General features: G+C 44.0%; 1 protein-coding gene across 1 annotated transcript; it reads right to left on the bottom strand.

The window, feature by feature from the left end:
• Positions 1 to 8,385: 8,385 nt before the first annotated feature.
• DYNLRB2 (dynein light chain roadblock-type 2) lies at positions 8,386 to 16,646 on the bottom strand. Its single transcript, XM_072117530.1, has 4 exons — positions 16,437 to 16,646; positions 14,449 to 14,524; positions 13,072 to 13,239; positions 8,386 to 9,875 (listed from the first exon to the last, which is right to left on the bottom strand). Exons 1-4 carry the CDS (start codon positions 16,437 to 16,439, stop codon positions 9,832 to 9,834), a joined length of 291 nt encoding a protein of 96 aa, XP_071973631.1. The 5' UTR covers positions 16,440 to 16,646; the 3' UTR covers positions 8,386 to 9,831.
• Positions 16,647 to 17,100: the final 454 nt, after the last annotated feature.

Below are 17,100 nucleotides of genomic sequence, written 5' to 3'. Positions count from 1 at the left end.
ATAACATAAAAAACCTTACACTAAAAACAGCCTTTCTTATAGCTATCACTACAGCTCATAGATTAGGTGAAATTCAGGCCCTTTCATGTAAAGATCCCTTCTTAAGAGTTCTAGAGGATAGAATAGTTCTTAAAGGAAACCTACCACTTGAAGTGGCAGGTTTCCGATGGCAATACCGAGCACCAGCTCAGGGTGAGCTGGTGCCGGAGCTTATTTTAGTTAGTGTTTTAAACCGCGGTATCGCGGTTTAAAACACTTTTTAAACTTTATAGCCGACGCATGGAGGTACGCGCTCGGCGCTTACCATGCGCGCGGCTCTCATTCACTTCCTATGTAGCCGCGCGCACGGTAAGCGCCGAGCGCGTACCTGCCTGCGCCGGCTATAAAGTTTAAAAAGTGTTTTAAACCGCGATACCCCGGTTTAAAACACTAACTAAAATAAGCTCTGGCACCAGCTCACCCTGAGCTGGTGCTCGGTATTGCCATCGGAAACCTGCCACTACAAGTGGTAGGTTTCCTTTAAACTAGACCCCTTATTTCTCCCAAAAGTGGTCTCAGACTTCCATCGCAAACAAGAAATTATTCTTCCCTCTTTCTATCCAGACCCTAAAACAGACTGTGAAAAGAAATGGCAAACCTTAAATGTTAGAAGGACTGTGCTTCTAGAAGCTACAGAAAGTTGGAGAAAAGATTCTAATCTATTAATAAATTTTGCGGGAAAAAACAAAGGCAGTAAAGCCTCTAAAGCAACTTTAGCCAGATGGATTAAGTCTACCATCATGCTTTGTTATAAGTCAGCAAATGCTTCCCTACCAGAAAGCATTAAAGCTCATTCCACCAGAGCCATGGCAACTTCATGGGCAGAAAAAAGAGGGTGATCTTTAGACCAGATCTGCCGTGCAGCTACGTGGTCAAGCTCCTCAACATTCGCGAAGCACTACCGCTTGGACATTGCCTCTCTGGGTGATCTGATGTTTGGCAGAAAGATTCTCCAGGCAGTGGTCCCTCCCAAATAATGGGTAATCTGGTAAGTCTCCAGGTGGGGGCTGTCATGGGAACGTGGTGGAAAATATGGAATTAGTCTTGCTGGTAATTCGGTTTCCACTAGTAACCATGACGGCCCCTAATTATTTCCCTCCCTTCTTACCTTCTTGGTCATGGGTCAAAAGGTGTATGCACTTACATCCTTCCAGGTGGTACTTTGGTAGACACTGGTGTGGGGTGCTAGGGAGGAGCCTTTTAAACTCTTGTGACTTCCTGTCCCTACAGGATATAAGGAGCATCCTCCAGGTGGGGGCCGTCATGGTTATTAGTGGAAGCCGAATTACCGGTAAAACTAATTCCATATTTTGCCAGCCAATGCATGACGGGGGGCCCGGGCCTCAACAGACTGAGGCATTAGTGACAGCCCCGGCCTGGCGCTGACCATATTGGTTGCACAGAACAAACGACCCTTATGGTGGGCCAGTCATTGTTGGTAAAGTGCTGTTGGTCATTACTTCGACTCAACCAAGCATTCTGGAGCTGGAAATCAACAATTGCATGCTGCTACTCACACACCTTTTCCAGCATACGCAAATGGAACTGGTTGGTACATCTCATATAAGGTGGGCAGGCCAGTTCCTCTGCAGTATAGTTAGGTAGAGATGCAGCAGGGTTTGAAAACTGCAAATGTGAACACTCACCATGCACTTTACACAGCAGCTGCAGCAGGTCTGTGTAGTTGGGCAGGGACATTTGTACTGCCAGATTCAGCACATTCATAAGGCACACCACCTTGCTGTGGGCAAGCAGCAGCAGGCACTTGTCTGTCTGCTCCTGGAACGCATTCCACATTTCCCAGGCGGTGTGTGGTCTTTCGCCCAGACAAATGAGTTTCACCATTTCCCCATGGCTTTGCTAAAACCAGAGGTGCAAACGCTGCACTGACTGGATGAAGGAGAGGAAGAATCGGGTGGAAGAGGAGAAGGCACCTGGAGGCAAGGACTAATGTCCAGCAAATCCTCTTATTCAGGCCCAGAGCTGGGGAGCGGGATGCGCTAAACTTCCTCTTAGTTTAATTATTTGGGGGATTGAAAGCTCAACAGATAGTGTGGACCAGCTTGGTGATGCTGATGATGGTGTTGCTAGTGGTGGTGTTACATTCTCCCTTAGCCGAGAGACAGGTGGCCTTGTCAATCAGGAGGCGTTGGTACAGGCTGTGCCAACTGAAGCAGCAGAGGGAGCCTCAGGTGTCTGCAGGCTTTTTGGTGTCTCATCCACTGCAGCTCATGTTTAGTTTACAGGTGCCTGGTCATACATGAGGTGCTAAGATTGTTAAGGCTTTGGCCATACTTCATGGACAAGTTGCACAGTGTGCAAATTACACATATTTCTTCTGCACTCTGGGAGAAATAATGCCATGCCACAGACAGCCCGTGGGATGACTTTTGTTTTCTGGATCCTTGGACACGCTGGGCATTAACAGGCAACAACATGGCAATGGGCAGGATGCTGCGCCTAGGCACTGTGAAGTGCCTTGTACAAAGCTTGTTTCTGGAAATTACAGAGAAGTACTGCTACCAATGTCCAAGATCCACTGAGCATGATCGGAACTATCACATCCATATATGGACTATGGGGAAATTATGCTATAGTGCTATATGCCTTTGCGATCACCATGTCATGATGAGACAGCCAATCATCTATGTAGTGACTCTTTAATATAAGTGAAGTTCCCCACCCCAAAGTAGATGTCACGGGTGTTTCCATGACCCATATCATGGGTCGCAGGCTCACCCATTCTCCTCGCTGCCCGCAGGCACAGAGCCAGTCCCACTCACCTGCCCCCGTTCCGGATCCGCTTCCATGGCCCATGCAGGTCCCCGTCTCCTAGGTCCCGCTTGTTCTCCTGGCTGCCTGTGGGTTCCTGTCCACCACCTCATCGTATGCACTATCACTGTCTTCCACCCATGTAGGACTTCAGCATCACCCCTCGCTTTTTCTACTGTTTATCCCTCATCGCTGCCCTCCTTCTCTGTCTGCATATTGAAGAAAATCACAGCAGATGACAGTTGGATTTCATTGTCATTATCGTATATGTTTTCTTATGGTCCTCGGTCCACACCCTCTTTCTTCAATAAGGTCTTGGGAAACTTGCATCTCCTTGTCTGGTTCAGGGGCAATTGGATGGGCACTTTCAACAGAGGGTAAGATTATCGAAGATAATCTAATGGATATTGAGGCACCATGAGTCTACCATGTAAATCACCAATGCCTCAACTTTATGTGCCTATTGTGGCTTACCAGTATACATTTCACAATCTGGCACCTACACGCACCAGAGAAACTTGACTCAGCCAGAGAGGAAACACCCCCTCTTCCACTGACACCACCTGCATTACAACCACCAGCTGCACCACAATGGCCATGTCCCTGTCCCTTAATTCCTGCTTTTCTCATTTTAACAAACCTGTAGTATCGGTGAAATAATAACAATGGCACTACAATGTAGTACTGTATAATGAAAATAGGTCTAAGAGTGATAGTGTAAGTTAACAGTGATACAAATACTTGTAAAACTGGTAGTGTGAAATAACACTGACACAAATCTTTAAAAACAAAACAAATCTTCTTGTGAAAAACACATACCAGGCACATCTCCTCCACGGGGTCAGGTGTACCCACTGTCATTGCCTAAAACCGCATCGATGTCGGCCTATATCAAGGAGAATTTGCAGAAAGGGTTCATCCGCAAGTCTTCTTCTTCTGCCGATGCTGGTTTCTTCTTTGAGGCCAATAAAGATGGTTCTCTCCACCCCTTCATTGACTACTGTGGTCTTAATAAGGTTATGATGAAGAAGTATTACCCGCTACCCCTGATCACGGAACTCTTAGACCGTCTTCAAGGAGCCAAGGTCTTCTCTAAATTGGACCTCCGGGGCATATAATCTTATCCGTATCCGTGAGGGTGATGTGTGGAAGACCACCTTTATCACTCGGGACGGCCACTTCAAAGTATCTGCTCATGCCCTTTGGACTGTGCAATGCTCCTGCAGTATTTCAATAATTTGTTAACGACATCTTTAGAGACCTGCTGTACACTTGTGTAGTTGTCTACTTGGACAATATCCTTGTGTTCTCTTCTAATTGCCTATATGCCAAACTTGAAAAGTGCCAGTTCCACCAGAAGAGTCTACCATTTCACGGATATATAATCTCTGACAAGGGACTACAGATGGATCCTGCCAAGTTGTCTGTGGTACTTCATTGGCCTTGCTCAGTAGGACTTCATGCTATCCAGAGATTACTGGGCTTCGCTAATTACTGCCAGCAGTTCATACCGCATTTTTCCTCCATCATGTCTCCCATTGTGGGGCTGACCAAGAAGAACGCCAATTCTAAACTCTGGCCTCCTACAGCTGAAGAAGCCTTCTCCAAGCTGGAGTCTGCCTTTGCCTCTGCTCCTGCACTCACCCGGCCCAATACTGAGAAACCGTTCCTGCTTGAGGTTGGCGCCTCCTCGGTTGGTGCTTGAGCCGTTCTTGCCCAGAAAGGGCCAAAGGTTCAAATCTTCACATGTGGTTTCTTCTCTAAGACCTTCTCAGCCACAGAGAGGAACTACTCTCAGCTTCTGGCCATAAAACTTGCCTTGGAAGAGTGGCGTTATCTTCTGGAGGGAGCTCGTCATCCAGTCAGTATCTATACTGATCACAAGAACCTCCTGTACCTCCAGACTCCTCAGCGTCTAAAACCACGACAGGCTCGTTGGTTCCTCTTCTTCTCCTGCTTCAATTTCTTGATACATTTTTGTCTTGCCGAAAAGAATGTTATGGCCGATGCTCTCTCTTGTGCCTCAGATGTCATTAGGGAAGATCGTTCTCCCTAGCATATTAGGGCAGATTTATCAAGCTGTCACGAAAGTCAAAATATTCTTAGTTGCCCATGGCAGCCAATTACAGCTCAGCTTTTATTTTACCAGTACTCAGGAATATTTTAAAGGGGAGTTGTGATTCGTTGCCATGGGCAACTAAGAATATTCTGATTTTCAGACTGCTTGATAAATCTGCCCCATTGTTCAACCTGAACGCCTGGACTCTGATTCTGCCGGGGCTGCCCCCTTCTTTATTGTCTATGGACGAATTCCATGCCCACCTCTCCCTTTGTCTGTTCCTTTGGATGTTACTGCCGTGGAAGAATTGTTCTGAGATCTCAAGTCCATCTGAGAGCTTCAGTCTCTACTCCGGGCATCTGGACCCCGTCTGACAAGAAACGCAGGTCTCCTCCAGTCTTCTCTCCAGGTGATTAAGTCTGGCTGTCTTCCAGGTTGCACGCCAGGTAATAGTCTGTCCTGTTATTGTCTCTCCAACCTTATTTTCGCCACTTTTTGGTGTTTACTTATCTATCACTGATCATGTTATGTCTCTTGTCACGTTTGACGTACATCTGTTGGTAGCTATGGTACACCCTCACCTTGATTGATTGATGTAAGCATGTACACGTATACTAGTGTCTATGGTCTATTACCTCTTGCTATATTATATCTGCTTTTGTGACTTTATATTACTTATTATCTGTACTACTCTTCTGATACTTTACTTTATCAGGACCTATTACCTGGCGTGCATTATGTATCTCGTCCTGTGATGCATTTATCTTTTATTTTTTTATAGTTTTTATGTCTTTTGATATGTAATAAAGATTATCACTTTTCCATTACTCATTTTGTAGCCTTGTGTTTCTTTTCCTCTTTTGCTTCTTCTTTTGGTATTTTATGTCTCCCAGATATGTCCGGCTGAAAATTTCCAGCTGCAAGCTTGGTTCTCGATTCCTGGGTCGATTTGAAGTGCTAAAGCGCAACAACCCTGTGGCATATAAGCTTCACCTTCCTCCCGCCATGCGCATCTCAAACTCCTTCCACGTCTCTCTCTTGAATCGCTTCTCTCGGCAAGTGGCTCCTTCTGTTTCTGAGGTTTATTCCACCAGTGTTTTCGAGGTAAAGAAGGTCCTGGATATGAAGACGGTTAGAGGGAAACGGTTCTTCCTTCACGACTGTAAGGGGTTTGGGCCAGAGGAGAGATCCTGGGAGCCCGAGGATAACATCTTGGACCGTGACCTTCTACAGAAGTTCCTTAAGACCAAGAAAAGGGGAGGCCGAAGGGGGGGTACTCTCACTGTGGCTCCTGCAACCCAGATCCCAGGTACACTTGTGCACCCCTCTCTCCCTGTGCACAGCAGCAGCGGGCCTCCTTACCTCCTTTCCCCTCGTAGTTTCCAGCGACCCAGCGCACACGCCAGCTTCCTGTCTCTTAAAGGGCCAGCACACCACTGGCCAAACCTTGTACCTTGTTCTTGTAACCTCGACCTTGGCTGCCACCGCGGGTTAGTTGCACCTGTGGTACGACCTGGTGGCACCATGCCGCAGCAAGACCATCCCGCTTTGCGGCAGGCTCTGGTGAAGACTGGGTGCCACTTAATTTCAGTTCCAGGTGTCAGCTACTGCATAAATCATGTACTGTGATAGGAAAGGTCCTGTTCCACAGCACTGGCTTGGATGCCTTTCACAGGTTAAAGAAAATGATTTACTTAATAGACAAAGGTTGGACTTGATAGACTACTGTCTTTTTCCAGCCATATATACTATGAAATAGATCTAATACTATTATTTTAGATTCACACTGGATGATGCTGGAACTGCAAATGATACTGCAACAGCCCCTTTAAGATTGTGATGGAACTGCAAGCTCTAATGCAATCGTACATTTAAGATTTTGATGGAACTACAAACTAAAATCTGACAGCCCCTTAAACATTTTGATGGAACTGCAAACTATACAGTATAGCCCCTTTAATATTTTGATGGAACTGCAAACTATACTGAGATTGTGCTTTCTCCTTATCACAGCAGCTGACCGTCTCTACCTAAGTGCTCTGAAATGGGCAATCGTTGGTATTTGAGAAGTACCTGCCTATCTGGCCCTACAAAAATCAGCAGCCTTATCCTAGCTCTGTCTCTGGTATGTAATGACGTCCGGACCTGTGACCGGCACTTATACAGGGTGCCTGGTCAATCACAGCCATGCCCACAGAAGACACTGCTCAGCAGTCAATCAACATGTCGCATTTAAATCGCCACATGTACTAAAAGACTTATGTTGGCACTCATCAAACAGCAACAAATTCTTATTTATATTTCAGTCAGGGCAGAAGGTAACTTTCTGTTAGTTATGTAAATTGTCATTTATTATAGTAGTTTACATACACTGGAGTCCCGAAGACAATGCACAGCAAATAATTACTATGTCTTATCCATGAATTTACAGCCTGATCACATCTTTAATAATTTACATCTGCCTTATGTTCAGTTAAGTACTTAGTTTAATATGATGACTACATACTGTATGTGCATCTGGTCTCTCCTTACTCATACATTTTTATTTTAGTATAGTTATACGTTTACACCAGACTTGGTAACATTCACTGTTCATTTACCAAACACCTCTGCCGAAAGTTTGTTCCAAGTATTTACTTCCCTTTCTGTAAAGTAATATTTCCTACTGATTCCTCTTTCCCCGGATTGCTGGACATCCAGCCAGTTGTATTCCCAGGCAATGTATGCAGGGGGGAAAGTTATCCTGGTAGTTTTAAGCTATTACAACAACAGAAAAAAGGTAGTAAACTTTACACATAAATGTTCAGTGGTGGTATCAGAATAGTCATTTTGCGGCAGGGATGTTAATGCAGTAGTAGCCTAGTCAGAAAGCGAGCCAAGGGTTGTCACAGACAGAGAGGTGTCTGGGTGTGCCAGGACAAAGGATGAGGGTGGATTTAGTGACAGCGCCAACAAAGTCTGAAGTCAGAATACAATAGGTAAAAGATAAACAATTCCAAGAGTGAGGCAGATTGAGGAACAAGGAAGAAGTCAGAAGTTTAGATCAGGAACAGCAGTATAAGCAATGAAAGCAAAGCAAGGTATGAACTTTATGTTTGGAACTGGCTGCCTTTATAACCCAATACTGCCATCCAACCAGGCAGGAGCGCTGCAGTATGATCCAGAAGAACAGTGATGAGATCATCAACAGAGGAAGTGTCCAAACGACAGGGACTGCAGTCATTTGTTTGTTAGTGGAGCTCTTAGTAGGCGAGGTCAGTGACAAATAAAGTGCATATTTGTAGTTACAATTACCAGGGGAGATTTAACAAAAGTGCTTGAAGGCAAAACTGTTCTAGTTGCACCTGAAAACCAATCAGAGCTCAGCTTTCATTTTCCTGCAGCAGTTTATAAAGTGAAAGCTGAGCTGTGATTTGGTTGCATTGAGCAACTGAAACAGTTTTTCTCTCAGACAGTTTTAATAAAGGAGGCCCAATGTGAGAATTTGCAGCCAAGGATGAAACAATAAGACAGCATTATTTTATTGCCAGTAATACTTTATTGTAAGTCCAGTAAACACATGTTCTTGTTGGAGTGTAAAGTGGTCACATAACAGCACAGCAGAACAAGAGACAGCAATAAAATGATCAAAAATCAGGATAACACTTTGTATCTGTCAACTCTCATCTTGAACAGTTATATTGGCGCCAAGAGGATTCACTATAAAACACTGTTAGGCTGAATTAGGCACCATATCGCTCTGTGCGGCCATTGCCGTATATCGGGGACGTATGTATGAACGCAAGCTGGCATCTGAACATACTTCCACCATACGGCCGTGTGAATGAGGCCTTAGTATGATATATCTATGATATGCTCTGCACTGTGGTTTCCATTATCCCTAGTACATGAAGGTAGAATTAGCTCCATGTGTACGGTTAGAACATTTTAGGTTTTCCTCTTTATTGCACATGGAAGGAAAGGTTCTAAAAGGGAACCTGTCATCGGGAACCCCATTTCTGGGTTCCCATGCTTCCATAGAGAATAGTGTGCACATTGCCAAAGAGTTTCTTTAGTAAAACTGGCTGAAAAAAGGTAAGTTAGATAAAAGTTTACCTTTCTGCATGCAGAGCTGTGTCCCTAGTCCTATGGAAGCAGACATGTATGATGATGGGACCCTAGTCCCAGTGAGGAGTGGGGCAGACATGTATGATGTCCTGAGGGGGGAAGCGACAGATTTTTTTAATCTGAAATCTATGCATGACAGAGCAGTTTCCCTAGGGTGGGGGAGGGCTCTCCTCACTGACCACTCCCATAGGACTAGGGACAAAGCTCTAACTACTTTTTTTTTCAGAAAAAGCAAGTTTTACTATAAAAACACTTTGGCAATGTGCACACTATTCTCTATGGGGACATGGATGAGCTAGAAAAAGGGCTCCTGACAGGTTCTGTTTAAAAGGAAATGTGTCAACAGAAAAAGTCCTTTTGATTGAATCAAGTGTTTATATCTTAAAAAAAGGTTTGCATTTTTTCTCAATAAGTTATCTATGTCACCATCCATTTAAAAACAAAGAATCTTGTAATTTATACTGTAACTTCAGAGCCTCATAACAGACTGGAAGCTCTTGTTTTGTGCACATCAGAGGCAGAATTACAATAAAAGGTTGTACCTATATGTAGATTACTCAGGACTGATAAAAGGTGATGTCACCGCTCACCTTCACCCACTGCCTGCACAGTGACCTCTACACAGATTGCAGAGTGTGACTAAAACTCTTTCCAGTTGAGGAACATCTTCAGTGAAGGCGTAACCAGAAAAGAACAGATTAGCAAGAAATGAATGTACATCAATGCAAGTTTTTAATTAGCCAAAAATAAAAAAAAATATATAAAACTTTTATGTAAAGATCTCACAAGAAAACGTGTTCCAGAGAATGCAGCTCATGGATCAGCACATCATCTTTCAGAATCCATCAGTTCTTTCAATCTGATGGATTCTGGATTACAATCAGGAGATAATCTTTATCTGAAAAACATAAAATAAGAAAAAAAATGTAATGGTCTATAAAATAAAATGCTAAATTAAAGCTCATTAAGATAAACAGCAGATCTTTCACATTATCTATAAAGCTGACCATACTGTTTGGATAGCAGCTATTCCAGACAATTCAGGTTTATATGCAGATTATTTGCAGTGAATGGGGGAGAGGGGAGCTGCTGCTAGTCCCCACTGCTACTAGGGAGCACCAGAGACTCCTATACGTATTAGATATTTTGATAAAATTATACACCTGAATATGGTTTTAAAACGGAAAGCTTACGCAACCTTTCAAAAGAAAATCTCATACATAAATAAGGAATAATACTATATCTAGCTTGCATACTTCTTATTCCAGCAGTTTTCCTCTCAACATTCTGCACATGAAGACTGTGCTACTGAACCAGTTTGACCCTGGGCAACCCCAGTGTTCACCCTTCCACTCCTACACAGGGGTATGATCACTGCAGAGCTGCCATTCCAGACTGAGTAACACCAGTGTGTGGTACTGAAGGAGCCGGAACAGTCTGATGTCAGGGTAGACAGACTATTTGCAACAAATATCAGATTGGGCATTTATTTAGGGAGCAAGCCATGCATCAAACAAGTGGAATCACTGCTGAGAACAAAAGTCAGTAAACCCCTAAGTGACCAAATTGTGCTCAATAACCCACTATCTCAGTGATGGCTAACCTATGGCACGGGTGCCAGAGGTGGCACTCTGAGCCCTTTCTGTGGGCACTCAGGCCATCACCAGAGATGACTCCAGGTATCTTCCTGCAGTCCCAGACAACCCAGGACTTGCTGTGCACAGAGCTATTATAAAGTGACAGCGCTACCTGGGACTACTGGAGGAGTGGGAAGGTGTGGACAGATCTGGATTATCATTGTAGCTCCTGCTCCGGCCCTGACAATTCTTCCTGTTTATGGGACCCTGGAGGGAAGCCACAATGATCATCCAACTTTCTTCTATTTTCTAATTTATTGGTGTCCTCAGGGGGATGATATGAATGAAAGTGACAGAGCAGGGAGTATAAGTCACTAATTACATTTCTGTGTTGGCACTTTGGGATAAATTAGTGGGTCTTAGTTGTAGTTTGGGCACTTGGCCTCTAAAAGGTTCGCCATCACTGCACTATCTCTTAGCGGTGTCATGTGAATCATAAGGCCTCTTTCACACTTGCGTTGCAGATCACGTTAGAGTGTGATCAGAGTGAGATCAGGGTTTGGTCAGTGACATTTTGCATCAGAGTGCAATCAGTTTTCAGTCACAGTTTGTTCAGTTTCTCGGTTTTCCACGCACGTTTTTGCTGTGTTTTTCACATGCAGATAACATGCGTGAAAAGGATTCAGGACTGAGGTCTATCTTTTCTATGCCAATTGATCAGTGAAAAACGCATTGCGTTTTTGATGCATCTCCATAGACTTGTATAGTGCGTTTTTCACGTGTTTGACTCCTTAAAAAAAATGTGTTATGGCTTATTTTCTGCGTAACAAATTGCACTTCATAGTGATGGTATTTAATATTCCATGGCGTGTACTGGGAAGTGGGAAAAAAATTCCAAATGCAGTGAAAATGGTGAAAAACCACATTTGTGACGTTTTCTTGTGGGCTTGGATTTTACAGCTTTCACTGTGCGCCACAAATGACATGTCTACTTTATTCTTTGGGTTGGTACGATCATGTGGATACCAAATTTGTATAGGTTTTATAATGTTTTCATACATTTAAAAAAATTAAAACCTCCTGTACAAAATATTTTTTTTTTATTTTGCCATCTTCTGGCACCAATAACTTTTTCATACTTTGGTGTACGGAGCTGTGGATAGTGTCATTTTTTGCGAATTTTGATGGCGTTTTCATTACTGTAATTTTTGGGACTGTGTGACCTTTTGATCACTTTTTATGATTTTTTTTTTTTTTTAAATGGCAAAAAACTGCCATTTTCGACTTTGGACGCTATTTTCCGTTACGGGGTTAAACGCAGTGAAAAAACTTTATTATATTTTGATAGATCAGGCATTTTTGGACGCGGCGATAACTAATGTGTTTATGATTTTTACTGTTTATTTATTTTTATATCAGTTCTAGGGAAAGGGGGGTGATTTGAAATTTTTTTTTTTAAAACTTTTTTTTATTTTTACTTTTACTATTTTTCAGACTCCCTAGGGTACTCTAACCCTAGGTAGTCTGATTCCTCCTATCATATACTGCCATACTACTGTATGGCAGTATATGTGGATTTTACTCCCCATGCATTACAATGTGCTATCAGCACAGTGTAATGAAGGGGTTAAAACGAAGTAGCCTCGGGTATTCGGAACACCCGAGGCTACCATGGCGAAGGATCGCTGCTCCCCATTACGTCATCGGGGAGTGGCGATCCACGACAAGATGGCGGCGCCCATGCGATCGAGGTAAAAACACCCGCGATCGGTGCAATATGCAGCAAAGACTTACCGGCTATGGAGAGGGCTCGGCCCGCGGGACCCGTACTAGTACGGCGCGCGTCGGGAAGGGGTTAAACGTGCGGAAAAAAAAACCCTGCATGTGTGCGTGAAAAAGAATGTGTGTGAAAAACACAAGTGTGAAAGAGGCCTAAGTGTTACAAGGTCTCAGCTGTGAATGGATAGCAGGCGCTTTATCAATCTCACATTGGTCAATTGAACTACAACATGGCAGCCCATGGCAAAGAGCTCTTTGAGGATTTCTATGTAAAGACGGCTTAGGCCAGTGATGGTGAACCTTTTAGAGGCACAGTACCCAAACTACAACCAAAGACCCACTTATTATCACATTTCTTGTCAGTGCTCTGACCATATGCCCCTGACTGCATCAAATTGGTCTTCATGGCTGTTATCATGGCTGTTTTGAACGAGTTTTTGAGCAGTCCTTCAAAAAACGCATGCGTTTTTGACCAGTTTCAATTAAGATAATTGGTCAAACCTGTCAAAAACGCAAGCGTTTTAAAAAAAAAATACCAAAAACTGGTTCAAAACGCCATGTGTGGCATGACCCTTAGATAGCTTCCTAAGTACCCACATAGATCAACCCAACAAAGATCAAAAGGACACTATTATACCCCTTGTCAGGGGACTGGCACCCATGGATAAACTGAAAATATAAACTGGGTACACTGCAAGCATAGTGTGAATGCAGCCTGTACTCAAATCAATGCCATACCTGGAGCAACCATTATCTCATGCTTCTTGGAACGAATCCTGAGGAACGTCAGATCATTTTGAGGGTCAATATCACGTACTGTGCTTCTAGCTTTCATGGACAGCTGGTGAAGGAGCCCGGCATACTGCACTGTGGTGGAGTTATCTAGGGTGGTCCTGATGGGGATGCCTGCACATGAATACATCTTTACATTACATATGTAACCTGCCTGTACCTAATATAACAGTTATGAATATACTGACACAATGGTATGGCTTCCAGATTTCAACACTTAGTGAGAAAATATTTTTATATTTGATTCTAATACAATAATCCACAAACAATGTTATGTGGTATAACACAATGTATACTTTTGAACAATCTGGAAGTTTCTGCCTTCTTTTCTCATTTAGTATAGCCGGCTGCATAATACCCTTTATAGCTGAATCTATCAAGGGAGATTTGGGATGGCCCTCTCTGTCTCCTCTGCTTGGTGGTCAGTCCGTGCCTTCTAACCTTGTTGATTTGATCAGAGTTCATGTGTATGAGCGCTTTGAAGAGAGGAGATTGAGTCTGGAGAAGAGCTGCATAAAAGGTGATCTGACAGAATTCAGCAGTGAAAAGATTGCTATTTTCTGCAATGTGTAAATTGCGAAAGCCAAACAGTTATGAATTTTTAATAAAGTACAATTATTAATTTAAAAAACTACTTAGCAATACAGTTTATGAAATGCTTTCATTAAAAAAAGAGTGATAAAAGGTGTGCATAGCTTCAAAAGCAGGAAACAGGTCGTTCAAGATGCAGATAATTTATGAAATAAATGGCACCCGCAGATCTACAAGAGATTATCTGGCACATAATGACTAGCATGTTCACTGGTGGCCCCCGGGCAATTGTTAGTGTATACTAGGGAAAATCTATTTTTGTATACAACAAATGTGTAGGACTGATGGTGTCCTAAATAGTGGCCTCTGGTCCTCCATTGTGGTGTTTTGTGAAGGCCAACAGTTCAATTTAAAGAACTCAAGTACAATTTTCACCTACAACCAGTCTGGTTTTTGGAAATAATGATATTGATGACCTTTCCATAGAAAAAATCTTCAATATTAGATTAGTGCTGGTCTGATACTTCTATTCCTGTTGAGTCCACTGCAGATGAGTTCCTATTCCCGCTTCTATTAAAAAAACAAAAAAAAAAACAACTTTTGCCTTCACAAACCACCACAGTGGTGGACCGAGGGACACTCTTTAGGCCCCCATCAGGTAAGAGAAGTCCTATAAATATATTTGTGGCATATAAGAACTTTGCCCTCAATATACCCAAATAATTTGCCCAGTGCAACCAGTGAACACTATAGACAGGTACAAATCTGGTTTCTATGCATTATAAGTCCTACCTTCAGCATTTACTACTATCGTTCCAATCACTCCTTTCTGGGACTGAATCCTCTTCAAGGTTTCTTCTACCTCAGACTGCAAATAAAGCAAGATATAGACATTATGTGCTGTTTATCAATGGTACTTACTTCCGGCTCTTCTTAGTGAGCTGGCTCATTAGACTCTGCTCACTATGAAGAGCCGGCTCTTCTGGCTCCTGAACGGCTCCCTATTAAATATATAATAGGGAGCTGCAGGCCAGTCAGTCACCCTACACCACAACACTTATAACCCGATTTTATCGGGTTAAAGGGAACCTGTCACCAGGAGACCCATTTTTAGCACTCCCCCAGTCCCCACAGAGCATAGTACATACACTGCCAAAGTGTTTTTGTATAAAAAAAATTGGTTTTACAGAAAAAAAGATGTTATATTGTACCTTTCATTAGCATCTGCTGTGTAACTAGGCAATTGCCTATTGGGAGGGGCTGGAAAGGAGCAGTTCCCCCCCACCTTTGGGAAATTGCTTCTCCATGTGACCTTTTCAAATATATAATCCCGAGTGTGGGGAGTTATTCATATATTTGAAAAGGTCACATGTTTCCCAAGGGTGGGGGGGAACTGTTCCTTTCCAGCCCCTCCCATTTGGCAACTGCCTAGTCACACAGCAGATGCTAATGAAAGGTACAATAGAACATATATTTTTTTCTGTAAAACCTATTTTTTTATACAAAAACACTTTGGCAGTGTATGTACTATGCTCTGTGGGGACTGGGGGAGTGCTAAAAACGGGTCTCCTGATGACAGGTTCCCTTTAAAGGGGGCGTGGTGAGCCGACTCTTTGTGCCAGCTCGTTCGTGAACAACCCATCACTAGAGGAAGGGGAGGCGTGAAGTGTCCTACCCTCCCCATTCCTCCCGGTCCTGTGCTTGCCCGGGATCCGGTCTAGGCGAGCACACAGCCGTGTGAATGAGGCCTAAGACTATACTACATGCATTATTCAGCATCAGACACTATGATGAGCCTGTGCAGTTTCTCTCTGGTCTCAGGCTACCTGCACAAACCAGAGGCAATTCTCAGCTGTGAAAAACTGACACTTTCTTCCATTTTTCATGGATGGATGGATGGATGGATGGATGGATGGATGGATGGATGGATTTTTCATCATCCTGGCATCCATTTTACACAGATCCTCCTAAACTAGTAATAGTTATTAGAACTTAGTATTCTGAAAAACGGTTAGGACTAGGACATGCTCTACTACATAAAGGGAACCTGTCACCTTGGATATCCCACTACTGGAGGTTCCTCTGCATCATTATGCTGTGCAATCACTTATAGGCATTTTCCTATGTGGAGCTGACCATGCACAATTCTTTAGCTATACCCCCGCCCGTAGACTGCGCACTGCCATCGGTATAACGCAGGTATACCCTACTACACCCCCGCAGGTATACCCTACTTCACCCCCGCAGGTATACCCTACTACACCCCCGCAGGTATACCCTACTACACCCCCGCAGGTATACCCTACTACACCCCCGCAGGTATACCCTACTACACCCCCGCAGGTATACCCTACTACACCCCCGCAGGTATACCCTACTACACCCCCGCAGGTATACCCTACTTCACCCCCGCAGGTATACCCTACTACACCCCCGCAGGTATACCCTACTTCACCCCCGCAGGTATACCCTACTACACCCCCGCAGGTATACCCTACTACACCCCCGCAGGTATACCCTACTACACCCCCGCAGGTATACCCTACTACACCCCCGCAGGTATACCCTACTACACCCCCGCAGGTATACCCTACTACACCCCCGCAGGTATACCCTACTTCACCCCCGCAGGTATACCCTACTACACCCCCGCAGGTATACCCTACTACACCCCCGCAGGTATACCCTACTACACCCCCGCAGGTATACCCTACTACACCCCCGCATGTAGACATTACACGGGTGATGAGTTAGAAGGCTCCCGGGAGATTCGCACTCACCATCCTAGTTCCCCGGCTGTACACAGCTGACAACAAACTGTCGCTTCTTCAGTTCCTATAGCAACACCGGAAACATCGTCAGGAGAGGCGCGGAGAGGGGCGCGGTCTGTTCGCCATGAGGTAGTCACGTGGCGCGCCTTCCTGTAGTCAGTGATATGGTGCCCCTGCTGGTTACTGCCCGGTACTGCAGGGAAGTGTTGCGCACACGATTTGTTTTTGGTAGACGCTGTTTCCAAATGGTCTAAAGGACCTCCGATGACGTCATGGCCATGTGATCAGACGTGTGTGGGAGGAGTCGCTCTAGAAGGCACATAGGAAAGAATGGAGATCCCCAAGAAGCGGCTGCGGCCATGTGCTACTGACAGAGGGGCGTAAGAAGAAGCGGGGAAAGATTATGTACAATACTCCCAGAGCTTCTCAGTGAATAGTGGAATTGCTGTGGATGACGTTGCCACTACCTGACAATTTGTGTTTGAGTTACCATTGCAGCGGATACATGAAGGTTTTTTTAAAATGATTGATAGTACAGTATTAGGCCCAGTTCACACCTGCAATTAGACCTCCTTTACTAAAAAATGTCTGTCACTAAACTGATAAGAGGTCAAAAGGATCTGTTAAAACGTCCACAGATATCAATGGACCTCTAATGGCTTCCTTCAGTGTC

The sequence above is a fragment of the Engystomops pustulosus genome, chromosome 7 (genome assembly GCF_040894005.1).
Source record: "Engystomops pustulosus chromosome 7, aEngPut4.maternal, whole genome shotgun sequence".
Lineage (NCBI taxonomy): Eukaryota > Metazoa > Chordata > Amphibia > Anura > Leptodactylidae > Engystomops > Engystomops pustulosus.
Note: the sequence above shows the minus strand (reverse complement) of the source record. Positions and strands in the feature narration are given on the sequence as shown.